This window comes from Haematobia irritans, chromosome 4, assembly GCF_050003625.1.
Source record: "Haematobia irritans isolate KBUSLIRL chromosome 4, ASM5000362v1, whole genome shotgun sequence".
Taxonomy (NCBI): Eukaryota; Metazoa; Arthropoda; class Insecta; order Diptera; family Muscidae; genus Haematobia; species Haematobia irritans.
In genome coordinates, this window is record NC_134400.1 from 58,160,757 (window position 1) to 58,183,059 (window position 22,303).

Below are 22,303 nucleotides of genomic sequence, written 5' to 3' on the forward strand. Positions count from 1 at the left end.
TTTCATCCGTGCATGCGTAATTAGGTCCATATCGGTCTATAGTTATATATAGCCCTCTGATAACTCGATCCCCAATTACAAAAAAATTAGTCCATATCAAGTTCATAATTGCATGTAGCCCCCATATAAGCGACCCCCTTATTTCAATTCTGGCTACCTACGTACCGTGCAAAAGCCCATATCGATTCGTAATTATTTGTAGACTTACATACCTTTTTGTCTAATATATACCACGTGTGGACTAACTCACAATTTAGAAAACGATTTAAGATACCACAACCCAAGTAATTCGATTGTGTATAACAGTCTTTCGTAGAAATTTCAACGCAATCCATGGTGGAGGGTACATAAGATTCGGCCTGGCCGAACTTACGGACGTTTATACTTGTTTTTTTAATTGGATTTGTAATGGAAAAATATATTTTTTCAAAAATTTATGCCGAAACTACTAAGTAAAAGTTTTTCTTATTGTAAGAATTAGATAATAAGAAAATTAAAGTGTTAAAAAGTGATAAAAATAGAAAAAAACAAGTATATACGGCCGTATGTTAGGCCAGGCCGATTCTTATGTACCCTCCACCATGGATTGCGTAGAAACTTCTACGAAAGGCTGTCATCCACAATCGAATTACTTGGGTTGTGGTATCTTAAAACTTCTTAACATCGTTTTCTAAATTGTGAGTTAGTCCATACGTGGTATATATTACACAAAAAAGTTATGTATAGTTAAGTCTACAAATAATTACGAATCGATATGGACTTTTGGCACGGTACGTAGAGAGCCAGATTTGAAATATGGGGGTCGCTTATATGGGGGCTATATACAATTATGAACTTGATATGGACCAATTTTTGTGTGATTGGAAATCGATTTATCTGAGGGATATATATAACTATAGACCGATATGGACCTAGTTAGGCATGGTTGTTAACGACCATATACTAGCACAATGTACCAAATTTAAACTCACTCGGATGAAATTTGTTCCTCCAAGAGGCTCCAAAACCAAATCTCGGGATCGGTTTATATGGGGCTATATATGATTATGGACAGATATGGACCACTTTTGGCATGGTTGTTAAATATCATATACGATCACCACGTACCAAATTTCAAGCAGATCGGATGAATTTTGCTTCTCCAAAAGGCACCGGAGGTCAAGTCTGGGGATCAGTTTATATGTGAGCTATATATAATTATGGGCTGATAGGAACTAATTCCTGCATGGTTGTTGTATACCATATACTAACATCACGTACCAAATTTCAACCGAATGGGAAGAATTTTGCTCTTCCAAGGGGCTCTGGAGGTCAAATCTGGGGATCGGTTTTTATGGGGCCTATATATAATTATGGACCGATACCGACCAATTTTTGCATGGGAGTTTGAGGCCGTATATTAACACTACGTACCAAATTTCAACTGAATCAGATGAATTTTCGTCTTCCAAGAGGCTCCGGAGGTCAAATCTGATGATCGGTTTATATTCTGGCAACCCTGGCCTAAGATATTTGTGTTTTACATAGTGCTCTGATTAAATAAACAGTATTACTTTATTACAAGTGTTTATAACGGTTGGTACTGTAAAAAGTGTTTATTTTGAAAGGGTGAGTCGTTGCTCATTTCAAGTGTGTTCAAGTTCTTATACATTTGTTTTGTGCTTTGTGGAAATATAGTTTTGCTTTGTTGTCGGCTTTGGTAATATCTTTTTTGTTTTGCTGCTTTTCGCTCTCGTTCTGTGAGATTTATGTGTGAGAGGCTATACTTGCGACTATATTGTTTTCGACTGAGGTGGCAACTATGTCCAAGAAAGTAGAATTGCCATTTTCGAATTTCGAAAATTTGAAAGTTGTGCTGGATTGAGCTAGGTTTGTGCCGATTTGTGCTGCAATTTGTTTTTTAAAATTTTATCAAATAGCCGAGATATTTGGAAAAAACATTTTTCAACAAAATTTTTGCCAGAATCGCCATTTTCGAAATTCGACTTTTTGACAGTTGTGCTGAGTTGTGCTAGCCAAGTACATTATTGTGCCGTTTAAATAAAAATTCTATCTCTTATAGTTTTCGAGAAATTCTAAAATTTCGAAAAATTTCCGGAATCGCCATTTTCGAATTTCGAAAATTTTAATATTGTATTAAACTGTTATCGACTTGTGCTAAGTTGTGCCGTTGAGATCACCTTTCTATCTCAAGCCGTTTCCGAAAAACAGCCAAATTAAAGTTTTAAATAAGTTCAAAAATATATGTTTGAAAAACGCCAAAATTTAAATTTTCGAATTTCAAAAAACTGAATATTGTGCCAATTTGTGCTAGGTTAGTACTCATTTGTACCGTTTGAATCAACTTTCTATCTCAAACCGTTTTGGAGATATTCGCAAAAACTTTTTTTAAAAAATGCCAATTTATGATTGAAAGTAGTCAAAATTTTAAATTTTCGAATTTCAAAAAACTGCCAATTTGTGCTAGGTTAGTACTCATTTGTGCCGTTTGAATCAACTTTCTATCTCAAACCGTTTTGGAGATATTCGCAAATTTTTATGTTTTTGTTTTCTGTTTTTTAGTGTTACAAGATGGAAGTTTATTGTTAAAAGAACTGATAGCAAATTGGTTTTGTATTTAGTTTCAAAGTTTATAATCATTGAATGTAGTGATATCCCAATCGGTCCCATAAAAAATTCTTCATTATTTTAATAGTATTTATTTTAATAATAAGCTTAAACGTCTATATTACGATGGTCAACATCACAAGTCTTCAAGCTTTGTATAAAATATAATTTCAGGATCAACTAGTGTGTTCGTATTAACACCAGTTGGAGACACCTAGCACATGTTGGCACAACATTCAGATTTTTGAAATTCGAAAATTTTAAATTTGGCTATTTTCGCATAAATTGGCATTTAAAAAAAAAAGTTTTTGCGAATATCTCCAAAACGGTTTGAGATTCAAACGGCACAAATAAGTACTAACCTAGCACAAATTGGCACAACATTCAGTTTTTTGAAATTCGAATTTTGACTATTTTCATTTGGAAAGTCAAAAATTGTTCAACAATATATCTTTTACAATTTTAAGCGAAATAACTGTTTTCAGCACTTCATTATCGATTTTATTTTTTTGCCTGCTGAAAACAAACCAAAAAATTTTACAACTTTTCAAAACTGAATTATGAAATATTTCAACATCAGTTTCACTGTGTAAACTGGGACCAAATCTACAATTTTCAAAATGCAAATGATCAGCTTATGTATTTGAACAATAACTTGAAACACTTACAAAATATCTCAATGCCACTTCACACTTTTCGACAATTTGACCCTCTGAAAGGCTGGTTCAACCCGGCTATAAAAACATTAATTGCGAAACGTGATGAAGCATACAAACGTGGGAAAAGATTTAAATCATTTCAATTCAAAGAGTTTCGAGTTCTAAGAGTTGAAGTGAACAAAACTAAAAAACCTAAGACTCGCGCAAGAGATGGAGAACCATTCGAGAGATTGGAATCGGTACAACCAAACAATCACACATTGATGCAGATCCTAATGAACTGAATGAACAATTTTTAAACTTGCCGATAACAAACAACTCATCAAACTACACGCCCACATCTGTAAATAGACGTGTTTTTCCTCCTTTTTCAGATTTTGAGTTTGCTTGCATTCGGCCATCTGACGTATTCGCTAGTTGTATGTCAATAAAATCCGAAGCCGTTGGTATAAACTGTTGCCATCCGAAATTTATTAAGATTTGTCTGCCACTTTTAGTAAATCATATAACAACGCACATATTTAATACCATAATAACAACAAGCGAGTTTCCGATCTGCTGGGAACACGCTAAGATTCTTCCTATCTCTAAGAATTTTGATGGTACAGAACATCGTCCCATATCTATACTGCCTTATCTTTCAAAGGCATTTGAAAGAATTATATACATTCCGACCTCTGAGCACATACAAAACCATAACTTACTATATAACAAACAATCGGGCTTCAGGCCAAAACACAGTTGCGTCACAGCGTTGGTTGATGTTGCGGATGATATTTTTTGTTCAATAAATGATGGACTTGTCAGCTGTCTCACGTTATTGGACCACTCTAAAGCGTTCGACTGTGTGAGACACGAGATACTGTGTACGAAACTGGAATACTTCTTTATTTTTTCAACAGCTGCTGTCTCACTAATTTCATCCTATTTGCGGCAACGAACGCAGGCTGTGGAAATTAATGGTACAATCTCCAGGCCTTACTAAGGGTGTACCCCAATGATCGATATTGGGCCCTTCCTTTTTTGCCTTTATATAAATGATCTTCCGAGCTGTCTAAAGTTTTCAAAAATTCATATATATGCTGATGATGTGCAAATCTACTTAAGTTGTAAACAATCTGAGCTAACAGATGGAATCGACGAATTAAATTTGGATCTACTGAACATACATGAATGGGCTACAGAAAACAGTCTACATATTAATCCAAATAAATCAAAACTATTAATCATTAGCAATCGTGCACACGTCGTTTCGTCTGATCTACCTGTTAAAGTTGGTAATGAAACCATCGAGAGAGTTAATAAGCCAAAGAATCTGAGAATCATTTGTAATTCCTCATTAACTTGGAAAGATCATGTTTGCACCACTGCTGGGAAAATTTTTGGTATGCTCCGTACTCTTTATCAAACACAATATTTCACACCACTGCACATCCGCATACTGCTTGCAAAAACGTATTTAATGCCAATAATCCTTTATGGCTGTGAACTGTTTGCTAGTGCTGATGCTTTTAGTAAACGTCGCCTTGAAACAGCATACAATGCAATCGTTAGATATGTGTACGGTATCAAACGCATTGATAGCTGTGCTGCTTACACTAAATGCCTTTATGGTGTAGAATTTGCGCAACTATTAAACATCAGAACCAAAATATCTTTATGATAAATTACGCTTTGGGATATCCAACAGAAGAATTTTAATTATTCCACAACAACATCAGCTACTAGTATCTGAATGACACTTCTTATTCAACGCCGCTCGCCTATGGAACTCTTTACCTGCATCGATTCAATTTATTGGCAATGCTAATACATTCATGAATGCCTTATATGGACATTTTTCTGCCTAACACCAATACTAACCTATACACACTATTTTCATTACACTATCTGTCGCTTTTGCTACATTTTTGTTTTCATTTTTTTGGTTTTAAAGATTATAATAAAATATTTCTAGATTTGCTGTGATTTGTAATTATAATTGTTGATTTGTAATTGTAACTTTAAATGATTCGAAATTGTAAATCGTACCAACATTAATCACATACTGTAATTTAAAAGATTTTGTATATCTTGTAGTATGTGAATGAATAAAATAAATAAATAATTAATTAAAAAAAAAAATAATTATAGGAAGCTAGTTGTGCTTGGTGTTTCACAAAATATAAAATGGCTCTTGTAACAATAGTGATGGCAAAATACTTTCATGTACATTTCATACTTTTTCAGACGCTTCCCCATCAGAGTTGGCGATTGTTGCTGTGTCACTTACGAGTCTGTGGTAGCGATGAGGATGAAATGGAACTTTGAAATGCTGGTATGGCTATTATGAGTAACAAAAATTTTTGGGTGTAGTTGCTCTTGGTGTTTCACAGAATATAAAATGGCTCTTGTAACAATAGTGACGAAAAAATACTTTTATGTACATTTCGTACATTTTGATACGCTTCCCCCATCACAGTTGTCGATGTTTGTAGTGTCACTTACGTGTTAATGGTAGCGATGAGGATGAAGTGGAACTTTTAAATGCTGGCAGGATAGTAACATGGCATGATACAACTTCTCAATCATGAGGGCAAAATTTAGATATCATCTCCGAGTGTTTTCGACTTGAAATCCATCCAAAAATGTGGTTCGCACTAGACACGAAATCTCGCTATTTAGAACCAAAATCTCTTTACAAATCTCAAGGGTTTGTACTGGCAAAATAACGAGATTTCGTAGATTTGAGGATTTAACAGATGTTTGTAAATATATCAATACAAACACAAACCCGTATGTGTACACACACACACATTCATCGACAAGGAAAATTGGGGCAGGGTTGCAAAAAGCGCATTTTTTACCTTCCACCATAGGATGGGGGTATATTAACTTTGTCATTCCGTTTGTAACACATCGAAATATTGCTCTAAGACCCCATAAAGTATATATATTCTGGGTCGTGGTGAAATTCTGAGTCGATCTGAGCATGTCCGTCCGCCCGTCTGTTGAAATCACTCTAACTTCCGAACGAAACAAGCTATCGACTTGAAACTTGGCACAAGTAGTTGTTATTGATGTAGGTCGGATGGTATTGCACATGGGCCATATCGGTCCACTTTTACGTATAGCCCCCATATAAACGGACCCGCAAATTTGGCTTGCGATTGCTCTAAGAGTAGCAAATTTCATCCGATCCGGCTGAAATTTGGTACATGGTGTTGGTATATGGTCTCTAACAACCATACAAAAATTGGTCCACATCGGTCCATAATTATATAGCCCCCATATAAACCGATCCCCCAATTTGGCTTCCGGAGCCTCTAAGATAAGCAAATTCCATCCGATCCGGCTTAAATTTGGTATATGGTGCTAATGAACATGCAAAAATTGGTCCACATCGGTACATAATTATATATAGCCCCCATATAAACCGATCACCAGATTTAGCCTCCGAAGCCTCTTGGAAGACCAAAATTCATCTGATTCAGTTGATATTTGGTACATTGTGCTAGTATATGGCCGTTAACAACCATGCCTAACTAGGTCCATATCGGTCTATAGTTATATATAGCCCTCAGATAAATCGATCCCCAATCACACAAAAATTGATATTTGGTACGTGGTGTTAATATATGGCCTCAAATACCCATGCAAAAATTGGTCGAAATCGGTCAATAATTATATATAGGCCCCATATAAACCGATCCCCAGATTTGACCTCCGGAGCCCCTTGGAAGAGCAAAATTCATCCGATACGGTTGAAATTTGGTACGTGATGTTAGTATATGGTATCCACCAACCATGCAGGAATTGGTTCATATCAGTCCATAATTATATATAGCACCCATATAAGCCGATCCCCAGATTTGACCTCCTGTGCCTTTTAGAGAAGCAAAATTCATCCGATCTGGTTGAAATTTGGTACGTGGTGGTAGTATATGATATTTAACAGCCATGCCAAAAGTGGTCCATATCAGTCCATAATCATATATAGCCCCCATATAAACCTATCCCGAGATTTGGTTTTGAAGCCTCTTGGAGGAGCAAATTTCATCCGAGTTGAAATTTGGTACATTGTGCTAGTATATGGCCGTTAACAACCATGCCTAACTAGGTCCATATCGGTCTATAGTTATATATAGCCCTCAGATAAATCGATCCCCAATCACACAAAAATTGGTCCATATCAAGTTCATAATTCTATATAGCCCCCATAAAAGCGCATTCCAATCCGACTGAAATTTGGTATATGGTGTTAGTATATGGTCTCTAATGAACATGCAAAAATTGGTCCACATCGGTACATAATTATATATAGCCCCATATAAACCGATCACCAGATTTGGCCTCCGAAGCCTCTTGGAAGACCGAAATTCATCTGATTCAGTTGATATTTGGTACATGGTGTTAATATATGGCCTCAAATACCCATGCAAAAATTGGTCGAAATCGGTCAATAATTATATATCCAGATTTGACCTCCGGAGCCCCTTGGAAGAGCAAAATTCATCCGATACGGTTGAAATTTGGTACGTGATGTTAGTATATGGTATCCACCAACCATGCAGGAATTGGTTCATATCAGTCCATAATCATATATAGCCCCCATATAAACCGATCCCGAGATTTGGTTTTGAAGCCTCTTGGAGGAGCAAATTTCATCCGATCTGAAATTTGGTACATTGTGCTAGTATATGGCCGTTAACAACCATGCCTAACTAGGTCCATATCGGTCTATAGTTATATATAGCCCTCAGATAAATCGATCCCCAATCACACAAAAATTGGTCCATATCAAGTTCATAATTCTATATAGCCCCCATAAAAGCGGCCCCCATATTTCAATTTCCATGTCGATTCGTAATTATTTGTAGACTTACCTATACATAATTTTTATACCCTGCGCCACACTGTGGAACAGGGTATTATAAGTTAGTACATATGTTTGTAACACCCAGAAGGAGACGAGATAGACACATGGTGTCTTTGGCAATAATGCTCAGGGTGGATCCCTGAGTCGATATAACCATGTCCGTCTGTCCGTCCGTCCGTCTGTCTGTGAACACATTTTTGTGATCAAAGTCTAGGTCGCAATCGCCTTCAAATTTGGCACATGTTCCTAATTTGGGTCAGAATAGAACCCTATTGATTTTGGAAGAAATCGGTTCAGATTTAGATATAGCTCCCATATATATCTTTCGCCCGATATGCACTAATATGGACCCAGCAGCCAAAGTTTTATACCGATTTGTTTGAAATTTTGTACAAACATAACACATAGTCGTATAGTCAAGTGTGAAAAATTTGATTGAAATCTGTTCAGATTTAGATATATCTCCCATATATATCTTTCGCTTATATGGACTTATATGGCCCAGAAGCCAGATTTTTGGCCGAATTTGTTTGAAATTTTGTACAGGGAGTAGAATTAGCATTGCAGCTATGCGTGCCAAATTTGGTTGAAATCGGTTCAGATTTAGATATAGCTCCCATATATATCTTTCGCCCGATATTGACTAATATGGTCCTAGAAGCCAGAGTTTTGGCCCAATTTGTTTGAAATTTTGCACAGGGAGTAGAATTAGCATTTCAGCTATGCGTGCCAAATTTGATTGAAATCGGTACAGATTTAGATATAGCTCCCATATATATCTTTCGCCCGATATGCACTTATATAGACCCAGAAGCCAGAGTTTTATCCCGATTAGCTTGAAATTTTGCACAAGGAGTACAATTGGTAGTATAGTCATGTGTGCCAAATTTGATTATAGCTCCCATATATATGTTTTTCTGATTTCGACAAAAATGGTCAAAATACCAACATTTTCCTTGTTAAGTCGCCACTGCTTAGTCGAAAAGTTGTAAAAATGACTCTAATTTTCCTAAACTTCTAATACATATATATCGAGCGATAAATCATAAATAAACTTTTGCGAAGTTTCCTTAAAATTGCTTCAGATTTAAATGTTTCCCATATTATTTTTTTACTAAAATTGTGTTCCACCCTAGTGCATTAGCCGACTTAAATTTTGAGTCTATAGATTTTGTAGAAGTCTATCAAATTCTGTCCAGATCGAGTGATATTTAAATGTATGTATTTGGGACAAACCTTTATATATAGCACCCAACACATTTGACGGATGTGATATGGTATCGAAAATTTAGATCTACAAAGTGGTGCAGGGTATAATATAGTCGGCCCCGCCCGACTTTAGACTTTCCTTACTTGTTTTTTATATTTCATGTTAGCCTGATACCGAAACACGCAATTGACGTCCAAATGCATTATATCTAATTATACAATTATTTTTCTAAATTGTGAGTTAGTCCATACGTGGTACATATTAGACAAAAATGTATATCTAATTATACAATTATTTTTCGAGCTTTATGGACAGATATAGATTAAGGAACATGGTTAATAGAGCCATTCAAAAGAAAACGCCAGATACAAATCTATACATGCCTGGACTGTACATGTTTCGGTTCGGGCGAATGAACCTTTCCACAGCCTTTAGTATAGATCTGGCTGGGGGCCCAAAATTGAGTTATCTCTCCCAACCAGATCTATACTAAAGGCTGTGGAAAGGTTCATTCGCCCGAACCGAAACATGTACAGTCCAGGCGTGTATAGATTTGTATCTGGCGTTTTCTTTTCAATGGCTCTATTAACCATGTTCCTTAATCTATATCTGTCCATAAAGCTCGAAAAATAATTGTATAATTAGATATACATTTTTGTCTAATATGTACCATGTATGGACTAACTCACAATTTAGAAAACGATGTTAAGAAATTTTAAGATACCACTACCCAAGTAATTCGATTGTGGATGACAGTCTTTCGTAGAAGTTTCTACGCAATCCATGGTGGAGGGTACATAAGATTCGGCCTGGCCGAACTTACGGCCGTATATACTTGTTAGTACTAAAACAGTTGTACAAGGCAGTATAGGGGATTGTGAAAGAGATTTTGTTGAAATCCTCTACGAGCCAGCTGATATTTGTCTATTGCAAATCTACTGAGATCTAGGAGGATTTCGTTTACGAGGTTTCGTGTCTAGTACGAACGTAGTATTAAAATAAAATAGTAATAATGAGCCAACCGAATAAGTGCTGCTTCGACCACACTGTAGATGACTCTGTTTGGCATACGAATTTAAATTAGGTCGCATTTGGTAAAGTAGTTGGCAACCACACATCGTGGCAAAATTTCTTTGTTTATTTGTGGCAACGCTACATTCTCCCAATCATAATAACACAGCGTTTATTTAATTTATCTGTTATTTTTGGAAAACCTGCCTGTTCGTACATACCATGTTCTGTCTTTAATTCGGGATTTCGATATTTCCATCATGCTATTATTTTCCCACATCCAAAGCCCATAAGAACTGTACAGTAAGAAAGTATCAATCAAAGAAGACATTCGAAATTGCGACGTAACTTATCAGAAGAATATTATCAAGGAAATAATGTACGTAAGTAAAGCAGAAACGCCTGAGCAGGAATGTGTGCTGCAAAAATTGGAAGAACTTTTCTTCACAACACCTCGATGGCAATTACGTCAATTGTGCATAGCCAACAATTGGGATTGTGGGTATCTACGTATAGTATTAAAAATAATATTTTTACGATAAACAATTTTTATTACTAGTGGAACTGTGCGTCAACCAGTGGATGAGCTTTATAAACAATGGCGCTAACAACGAGGGTGCAAACCCAGCAACGAAACCCATTTTGCGATCTAACAGTTCGCCCAAAAAGGAAAATACTTTTCTGTCTGATCGTGATAGACGTATAGGGGATCATATAAAAAATGGTTATCGGGTTATGATACTAATGCGAGGTCCTCCTGGAGTAGGCAAGACCTATTCTGCTAGAGAAATTGTAAAAAATTTTGTCGATTTGCAACCACCGTTTTGTAACATTGGGGATTTTATCTTCAGCACCGATGACTATTTCTATAATTCCAGAGGAGTTTACAGGTATAATGTAAAATATCTTTCCGAGGCGCACGAGTTCAATCAGAACCGTGTACGAGAAAAGGCCATAAGCGGTTTCAGTCCAATTATTGTGGATAACACAAATTTAAAGCTTTGGGAAATGATGCCATATGTAAAATATGCTGTTCAGCATGGTTACTTGATTGAGATAGTAGAACCGAAACCCGTATGGAACAAATGTGCAAGTAAACTAGCTCAACGCAATATTCATGGTGTTGCTGCTGACAAAATACGTATTATGATGGATAAATACGAGAGAGGAGATGTAACGGATTTAATGAAGGTAAAATAACGTAATGATAAGAACTTAGTCTTACCGTGTGTCACTCATTTCAATTTTTAGAATGCGTGCTATGGCTTAGGCAATAACATTTTTTAGAATTTGAAGTCTAAAATTTCCCAAAAACGTGTTTCCGGTCTTGGCTCTAGACCTTTACATTCTAAATTTTATAAGTTCTAATGATTGGATTGTGTATTACGATTTTTATTTTGTATTTGTTTTAGATGCTGAAAAATACCAAATACACAGTAAGTTTACCACAGATGCGTTTGATTCCCCCTTTTAAACCTAAAGAACCGGAGAAGATGGAAATTGAAAATGAAGCGAACGTTGAAGTAACAGGAGACACAAGTAATTGGGGTAGTTACGATACTAATGCTCCAAAAGGGCAACGAAAGAAGTTTAAAACTGGATTATCCCCACCTAAGGTGTCGCAAAATCAGAAAGAGAATTCGCAACCAGCAGAAGAGCAGATTTCAAAAGAAAGTAATTCTTCCTATTCGCCATCACCAATCAAGTCCGCATCAGAAAGAGATGTCTACAGTTTGCTAGAGAAAAAATTGTCAAATGTATGGAAACCTTATGAAGCTGAATCAGTTGATTTTTGGGGATTGGATCAACATAACACGAAATCCTTTCCAACGTTTGATAAGGACAAAAAAACAAGAAGTGCAGAAGATGGAGAAAAGTCATTGATTGATCTACTTCGTGATAAATCGGATAAAAGGCAAATAATCGATGCAAAAGAAGAGAATGAGGAAAAGGAATCAGAACTCGAAATGTCCTCACCTAATTCCTTTAACCGTCACAGTGTTGGTTGTCCAAATGAAAATGTTGCATTTGTCACTCTAAGGCAAATTTATCCTAACAAAGAAGTGTCTGGCTTGTGGGATCTTTTTGCTAAATGTAATGGAGACATTGACTGGGCAATAGATATTTTATTAAAAGAAGATGAACTAGCCAGATTACGGGGCGACGCACATCCAGACGAAAACTTTAATGGAGTGGATACATTTATGTGTTTATGTAATCAGGCAACCGTTGCACAACCAATGGATGACAATAAAATTGAGAACGATATTATAAACCAGAGTATGCAATATGCAAAGTCAAGCAATCATGAAGATTCTAATGAAATGTCGCAAACGCATAGGCCGCAACGATCGAGATTCGGTCGCCGCCATCAGAACGTTGATCCCACTATTCTTGAAGTGAAAGAGAATATAGAAAGTCGTTTTGTTCTTGGAGATGATCATTATTCAGAACACCTATTGAAAATTCGCAACATTCGCAGTGGCTTAGCAACTGGATCAGTGGATACTACAATTCCGATGACCATAAACTGCGAAGAAAACGGAGAAAATCAAAGGGACATTGTAAATGTCGAAGAGGACGATGATGACGACGATGAAAATGGTGATCATTGTGATGTCTCAACCGACGATATGTTAGAAATGTCACTGGGAGAACATTTAGTCCAACAACTACTTGAGAAATTCCGCAATGAATCCGAACTGGAGGAGAGAATACCTCCATCATTGCCTTTAAATTTAAAAGTATTCATGCCGCGCTCCTTAGCCAAACAACTGTATATGTTATGGATGGAGTCTGCCTACAATCATATGGAAGAGGAACGCCAAAAAATGGTGCGAGAAGATGAAGAATTTGCTCGGCTTTTGAAGCATCCAAAATACGCAGAATACAAACAATCGCCAAGTAATTTGAGAGAGATGTTAAATATTGAATGTGCTTGGAATCTATACAAACGTGATAAAGAAGAAATTGATCAGCAAAGAAGGGAAATGGAGAAGTTGTCACAGCCTACGGATTTAGCAGCGCATTTGACACAGATGAAGCTGTGTGAAACCTTCCCTGATATACCACGTGAGACCTTGCTCGATATTTTAACGACGACCGACAACAATTATAATGAAACCATGTCCATTTTGACAAGTACAATGGCTGCCACGAATTCCCAGGATAATGATGAGGTATGTTTCTAGTTTTTCACCTTTTTATAAGGAAAATAAGTTGTGATGAACTTCCCTCACAAAGTGGCTGTAAGTTCGTTTAGATACCCAAGGGTTGAATTTCTATCAACACGTACTGTCCGATTCCATGTTTGGCTCCATGTGTAGCTTAGGTTAGGTGTAATGACAACCCGATATTTTAGGCCCACTTAGACTATTCAGCCGATTCTGATACTGATTATGTGATAATCCTCTGATTAAAAAGAGAATGTGGCTCCCACAGCCCCAGCCCCTATGCGCTGGGAATTATCATGAATAGAAGAGAATTTACAGACGTAACATCCGAAGTTTACGAAATAACTACAACACAAACACATTCGCAAATAATAACCTAGTCAGGCGCAAATAGTGTCCCAAAGGCTTGGAATACTCGTAAAGTTTAACACAAATCAGTTTGAACTTATGGATGGAACCTATATTTTTTGAACTTTTTTTTAAGCTTAAAGCACGAGTACAACTATATATATTGTCATGCATTTGAACGTATTTCATATATTTTCTGTAGTTTATGTTCCAAATCAGTGAAACTACATACACTTTGGGCTCTCTCCTCCAAATACAAAAAAGTACGACGTATAGTAAAACAAGTAATTAAAGTCTAAAGTCGGGCGGGACCGACTATATTATGCCCTATGTAGACCAAAATTTGTGTTACCATCTCAACTGCTTCAAATTTCAAAATTTCAAAATCAAAATTTGTTGGTAGTTATTATGAAGGTTTATATTCTCATATACAAGTATTTATAAGTTAACCGATTTGGAGACAAATTTGTACTTCTATAAAATCTCTATAATTACAATTTAAATGGGATTAAACTTGAGGAAATGCAAGTTTATGCGATTCCTTAGGTCTAGGCCTATTGATGTTCGGTATAGTATACGGGGCTCGTTATTGGAAGAGATTGATTCTTTTGTTGATCTTGGCATTGTTATGGATCGTAGGCTTAATTTTAATGGTCATATTGATTCGATGGTGAGTAAGGCGTATGGGGTTCTAGGATTCATAAAGCGTTAGGCGAAGGAGTTTTCGGATTCTTATGTTACAAAGAGGCTTTTTACTGCCCTTGTTAGACCCATTCTAGAGTATGGTTCTATCGTGTGGGATCATCAGTATGAAGTTTACATTGATAGGATACAATCGGTTCAGAAGCAGTTCTTGTTGTTCGCTTTGAGACATCTTCATTGGAACAGTAACTTTGTTCTTCCTTCATACACTTCTAGATTGAGGCTGATTAATTTGCCTACTCTTAGGAGCCGACGGACGATGTTGAGCTCCATGATTAGTTAGTGGGGATATTCCATGCTCGGAATTAAAATCTAGGATCAGGATAAATGTTCCTTTTAGGGCATCTAGGTATTACCAGTTTCTTTACATTGATTTTCAACGTTCGAATTATGCTTCTGTGGAGCCTATTCGTAGGATGTGTATTATTTTTAATTCAATCTATCATCTAGTTGACACTAACCTTAGTATTGATATGATGAAGTCTAGAATTTTAGCATACTTGGATAACTAATTCATTAGTTATATTGAATAACCTAATATTTGATCTTGTGTTTTAATATACCCAGCTGATGAGTCCTTCTCTGTAGCTGGTCAAATCCCTCTGCCTCCACCCCGCCATGGTCCGGATCATGGTGTGTACGCTGTCCCTACGTCATGGGGACGAGGCCCTCACGGTCGGAAGGGGCGGGAAAGTGGGCGATGGGACCGTTCGATAAAAAAAAAACACAATGTTAGTAAAAAATATGGGAAATATAAAGCTAGAGCAATTTTAATGCAATTGTACAATAGAGCATTTATGATTTATGGGGCGATACATATGTATTCGAGATATAGAAAAATTTGAGTAATATTTACAAGTTTTGCTACTTAGCAGTGGCGATCTTACAAGGATATTGGTTAGATCTCGCCGAGATATGTGGTCAATTGTGGGTTGTGATATAAAGGGTGATTCTTTTGAGGTTAGGATTTTCATGCATTAGTATTTGACAGATCACGTGGGATTTCAGACATGGTGTCAAAGAGAAAGATGCTCAGTATGCTTTGACATTTCATCATGAATAGACTTACTAACGAGCAACGCTTGCAAATCATTGAATTTTATTACCAAAATCAGTGTTCGGTTCGAAATGTGTTTCGCGCTTTACGTCCGATTTATGGTCTACATAATCGACTGGTTGAATGGCTACGTAAATAAGCAAAATTGCCGCATTTGGAGTGAAGAGCAACCAGAAGCCGTTCAAGAACTGCCCATGCATCCCGAAAAATGCACTGTTTGGTGTGGTTTGTACGCTGGTGGAATCATTGGACCGTATTTTTTCAAAGATGCTGTTGGACGCAACGTTACGGTGAATGGCGATCGCTATCGTTCGATGCTAACAAACTTTTTGTTGCCAAAAATGGAAGAACTGAACTTGGTTGACATGTGGTTTCAACAAGATGGCGCTACATGCCACACAGCTCGCGATTCTATGGCCATTTTGAGGGAAAACTTCGGAGAACAATTCATCTCAAGAAATGGACTGGTAAGTTGGCCACCAAGATCATGCGATTTGACGCCTTTAGACTATTTTTTGTGGGGCTACGTCAAGTCTAAAGTCTACAGAAATAAGCCAGCAACTATTCCAGCTTTGGAAGACAACATTTCCGAAGAAATTCGGGCTATTCCGGCCGAAATGCTCGAAAAAGTTGCCCAAAATTGGACTTTCCGAATGGACCACCTAAGACGCAGCCGCGGTCAACATTTAAATGAAATTATCTTCAAAAAGTAAATGTCATGGACCAATCTAACGTTTCAAATAAAGAACCGATGAGATTTTGCAAATTTTATGCGTTTTTTTTTTAAAAAAAGTTATCAAGCTCTTAACAAATCACCCTTTATTATTTGGCCAAGTCGGGCGATATTTCCACAAGTCGGAGTCATATGAGTCTAAATCGGGCGAAAGATATATAAATCTAAACCGATATCAACCAAATTTGGCACATTTAGTGATACAACTTCTTGTGCAAAATTTGAAGCAAATCAGGGCAAAACTCTGGCTTTTGACGCCATATTATTGTAAATCGGACGAAAGATATACTACTAATTTGGTTTGTATTTTTTCCTTTATGAAAAGGAAAAGAACTTACAATTTGCAAGAATATTACCATTTGTCATCCACCTGAAATTCTATAGGTTCAATTAAACAGAAAATTTTAATTCATTGCTAAATATTTATGGATTTAGTAATAGCAATGGATTTTTTGTGCAATATCTAGTATTAAGTCGAATGCGACAGGTCATGATTCTACTCCGGTGAAATTCATTAAATTGATTTATCCATTTATTTCCCGACATCTTCTACATTTTTTTCAATACGATTATTTTGACTGGAATATTCCCTGCGAATTGGAAGCTGGCTAAGGTATTTCCTCTACGAAAACAGGGTACTTCTGGCAAGGAATGCTCAGACTTTAGACCGATTTGTGTCCTACCTGGGGGCTAATCACGGCATTCGACATCGAGAACTTTCGATCGAAATCTAAATCGACAATTTTTTCGATTGGTAAATTGCAATCGTAAAACATTTTCACTTGTTGTTTACATTGTTTTCGCCATATAGGAATAGTAAATATATTAGTTTTAGTTCGAATTGGCAAAGACCCATATATAAAGTTCACATGCTAAATCGATATCCAAGAGATTGTGATCACCTAATTTCCGTACCATTCCGTGACAACATAACGCTTTTGGATCACTTTGTAAGAATAGTGAATGATGAAGGCTTGCACTGGCAAAAAGTTTTAAGACGGCAGACATTTGTAAAGCGATAGAATTAACGTTGACATGCCACCAAAAATTATTTTCCATTCGTCAGCCGAAATCGTCCATTAAGCCTCCAAAGGAGACTTTCTAACAGTGCACACCATTTCAAACCCATGTACTTACACCAATAACAATGTGCACTTCTATTCCTTATTTGTCGCCGAATTATTTTATATTCATCTCATCATCCAATTAGGAAGGAATTCGGAGCAATGTAAAAAGTTGGTTAAATATGTAATACTCATATACCATACAATTTACTTTTTACTTTGAAATTTTCAAAAACATGTGTTTTCTACATTCTATTTTGTGCCGCTAACTTAATTTTGTCATTTGATTTTGTTCTGCTTCGTTTTTTGCTGTTGGCAATGCTAGAGAAATTGCATCAAATTTCGATCGAATGCCGTGATCCAAACTTTTAATCGTATCGACAATTTTTTCGATACGATTATGAATTCTATATCGAATGCCGTGATTAGCCCCCTGCTTTGTCTAAGGCGTTTTAGATAATTCTTAAGGATCAGATGTGTGCATATCTTGAATCGCATTCCTTGGTGGACAGCTGCCAATCTGGCTTTAGGAGCCACCATAGCACAACTTCTTTAATGATTCATGTCACGGACAATATAAGAAGATCTTTAGACCGTAGGAATCCGGGTATACTCATATTTAATGGTCGATCATCTGGGACTCGTGCAATACACTATGGTGTCCCGCAAGGTTCCATTCTAGGTCCGTTGCTTTTTATGTTATATGTCAATGACATTTGCGAATGTGTTCATTTTTCTGAGCTTGGGATCTATGCGGATGACATCCAATTATATAATTCTTCGGATTCTTCTTTGGGTAATTGCATTCGGGAACTTGACGACGATATTGGGCGTATTTCTGTGTGGTGTTGCGAGAATAATATCTGCTTAAATGTGCGGAAAACTTATTGTGTTTTTTATTTCATGGGGCGCGTGATCACTCTGCAAGTATTACGGTACAGAATTCTGTTGTATCTAGTTCTACTTCCGTTTCCTGTTTAGGATTTGAGATTGATTCTGGACTGAGTTTCACGGGTCCACTGTATTTGATGGAGTCAATAACGTTTTTGAATACGACTAGAAATACACAGGTGCTCTTGGATCATTTTCACCATCTTGTCTTTGAGAGATCGTTTTCTGTACGTGTAGCCAGGTTATGGAACTCGCTACCTCACCACCTTAAAAATTTCTCTATTACTCCTTTTACATTTAAAAGGAATTTGTTAAATTATTTATCTACTCTATAATGCAAATATTTATCATCTCACTGACAATTTCAAACTCAATACGTTTTAATTTCTTGTTTGCTATGTATAAAGGGTTGGGCGTTAGGATTTTAATTTTAAGTTTTTTTTTTTAGTTTCGTTTTAATTATAAGGTTAAGTTTTTATTTGGAATACTAGAGCTCTATTGATTGAATTCTATCAACATGTTGTCCAGAAGGGCGTTGGTTGATTAAATAAATAAATAAATAAAATAATCTTACAAAGGATTTTTATATATCAACTCAAAAGAACTTCTTGTGAAGCGAAAATAAGACCATCTCTAGAAGAGCGTTTTGAATTGGGGGATGAGACTTTTTCCGAGTAGTGGGTATATATTATATGTAGTGTTCAACCGCACCATGATCCGGACCATGGCATATACGCTATCCCTACGTATTGGAGAAGTAAGTCCACCTGTCAGAGTTCGGCGGGAAAGTGGGTATTGAGTCCGTTCGACACAAAAAAAATATTGAGTCTGATACCTCTAACGTATGTTACTGTTCATATAAAATGCTAATGTTTATTATTATTATTATATTTATTATTAGCTTCAACAAGAAAACAGTAATGAAATGCCAGACAGTTCTCAAGTTGATACCAATAACTCATGGAATGATAATGATAACAATAGTGGAGGATCCACATGGTCACCAGAAAATGCAAAACGCTTAGCACTCAAAGAATTTGAAGAAGCAAGAAATCTAGCAGCCCATCATTGTCAACTAAGAGCAGAATGTTTTCAAAAGGCTAAGGAAGCTATTCAATCGGGAAATGGTGGAGCTGGTATTTATTACTCTCAAATCGCAAATTTGCATAAACAAAAGATCGATATGTATAACCACCGAGCAGCAAATTGCATTATGAATGTACATAAATATACACAAAATAATCCGGATCATTTGGATCTTCATTACCTGCATTTGGTAGAGGCGATGGGTTGTCTGGATCTATTTTTGGATCGTCATATTACCTCTTTGCGTGCGGCGTCGCGCAACTATAAATATATTTTCATAATTACCGGACGTGGCAAACACAGTGCAGGAGGTATATCTGTCATAAAAAGCAAAGTAAAGGCACGTCTAGAAGAACGCTACCTTAAGTAAGTTCACCAAAAATAATTGATTGTTAATTTTTTCGCTGACATTCTTGCTCTTTTTAAAACAGATGGAATGAAGTTAATCCTGGCCTGTTGAAGGTAAAAGTGTTTTCCAGTTCGCGGCATTCTCAGAATTTCTGACAACGTCAGGTATAACATCCAAGCAACAGTGTATACGCCGTAGCTTTGTCTTAAGATAATTCTAAATATTTTTGGTTGTACAGTCCCGAAAATGTCTTGTCTGATCCCAGGCATGTGTGTGTACAAAGATAGATTAAGATTTTTAGGTATATACGTGGAATGCTTGTAAAGCATTTTTCCATATGTTGTACTTTTATAATATCTTTTCGCGATTTACCTGCCTTTTTTAACGATTTTAGTTTTGACACTATATTTATGGTTTTTACTTGTAGTCCGTGCACAGTGACCCAAAAATGAAATAGTCGATTAGTGGAGACAATAAATTTGGTTTTAGCCAGAATTTTTAGGATTCTAGAAATACAATTCACCAAAATAACGAAAATGCAATATTGTAATTTATTATCAAAGATTCCTGCTCATATGTATATTTCCCAAAATATTATTTATTTATTTTTTATTTATGCCAATATAATGCTATATTGCTAAAATAAATGAAAATTAAATTACGTGAATTCTACAAAGTTTTATAAGGCTTATTTTAAACATTGTTGTATTTTATTCATTTATTTTTCCCAATTCTTTTAAATTCGTAATAGACATCGGACTTAATTACAAAATTAAAAGAATTACATAATTATTTCATATAATTAGGCGTAAAGAGAATTTTTTCTACCCATTCCTACAATCAATTACAATTGGACTTTAACCCAATGATAACGGTCTATTTCAATTGTGGATCACTGTGCCAAGTATGATGTTTTATAGATATGTATTTATATTATTCCCATTATTTTTTACACCAAAATAAAACAAATATTTGAATTTTACTTTACATATATTTTTGATACCGGAGATATAGTTCCAAAGAGAAGGTAAATAAAAACCCAGACATCTAAACTAAGGGCGTTTTCGATTTGCAAAAAAATATGTTGCCTTGGTGTTGCACTACTTTTTGCTCATCGCATTTTCACCAAAATTGATAGTGTCATTCCAAAGTTATTGTTAATTCATAATATTGTGAGGGATACCGGGTCCGAAATCTATGACAGTGTGTTTAATATTTTGCAATCAATTTCGAGAATGTTGCAATCAATTTCGAAATCGCCATAAGGTAATTATAAACTTTGCATGCTTAATCACCCGACATTGAGTGGTATTAAACAATTGGTTAGCACAGTGGAAGAACGTTATTCTTGCATGCAAAAGGTAACCTTTCGATTTTCATTCGGTAGAGCACTCAATATTGCCAGTATTCGGGATTTCCCTCCAAATTGGGGATATTTTCTCGTGGATGAGGACGAAAGTTTCTATTTGGGGAATTGATGGGGAATTTCCAGAACTTTAAGAGATTTTTTTTTTCGAAATCTGTTCAGTATAATAAATCAGGTTTAAAATAATGGAATAATTCTTGATTTCTACATTTTTACCCTCTCATCTGCGTACATTACTGATTTGAACAATAATATCCTGTAAGCATGGATATTATGAATATTATTCATATTGGTCCATTTTTAACAACGCCTTCGTAATGATCGATCACCCAATTTTATTTCTTGAGTATCGATAAATACAGATACTGACCGAACTCCTATTTTTATTTCTCGAGATTTTAGAAGATACAAATTCGTTGATTCTGTATACACATAATTAATTCTGGTGACGGCTTGTATCGGATATTTTGATGATCCATCTCCTAGTTTTTGAAATATTGATCTGTTTGTAGCTCGCAAACTGACATAACACAACAACAATTTTTTTTAATTATCACGGATTTTCTACAGCGGACCATTTTTTCTTTATTTTTTTTTTTCATAAAAACTCAAAGTTGGGAATTTTTGTGAGGAATTTTACTTTAAATTGAGGTTTCTTTAGGGGATGGAAGCGTCCAAATTTGGGGACAAGAGCCAGGATAATACTGGCATCGCTGATGTCACTGACAATAATAATGTGCGTACGTGTATTATTGTTTTTCACTTGTTCGGATGTCTACTGAAACATTTGCTTTCGGTCTCTTTTTGCCTTCTACAAATACACGAGACTGGAATGGAGGGAGGTACAAAGCTTACTTAATACCCTCAAACTAGTGGAATTTAAAATGAAAATATATGTTCATAACCCCGATGACATCCCAGCAACCCACTTAACGCATCTCTGAATGGTACTTCATTATATGTAATAGACTACTTTTTCCTTTTTCTGCAAATGTGTTAAGGGATACATTTTTGGGGTTTACTTTCTCTCCAACGTGAGCAATCTAATTGCTCTTTCAATGGTGTTTATTAACTCTAATCATTTTGCTAGGGAACCATTTCTCAATATTTCCTGTTACAGTTATTATTAGTTTAGTATTCCAAACTAATTTGTAATACGTAAAGGTGGATACTACATTCTGGATTTCCA

General features: G+C 36.0%; 1 protein-coding gene across 1 annotated transcript; it reads left to right on the top strand.

The window, feature by feature from the left end:
* The first annotated feature begins 10,461 nt into the window (after window positions 1–10,461).
* Window positions 10,462–20,730, top strand: LOC142233029 (uncharacterized). Its single transcript, XM_075303799.1, has 5 exons — window positions 10,462–10,843; window positions 10,905–11,536; window positions 11,758–13,524; window positions 19,215–19,765; window positions 19,831–20,730. The coding sequence occupies exons 1-5, from the start codon at window positions 10,723–10,725 to the stop codon at window positions 19,901–19,903; spliced, it is 3,144 nt and encodes a 1,047-aa protein (XP_075159914.1). The 5' UTR covers window positions 10,462–10,722; the 3' UTR covers window positions 19,904–20,730.
* The last annotated feature ends 1,573 nt before the right edge of the window (window positions 20,731–22,303 follow it).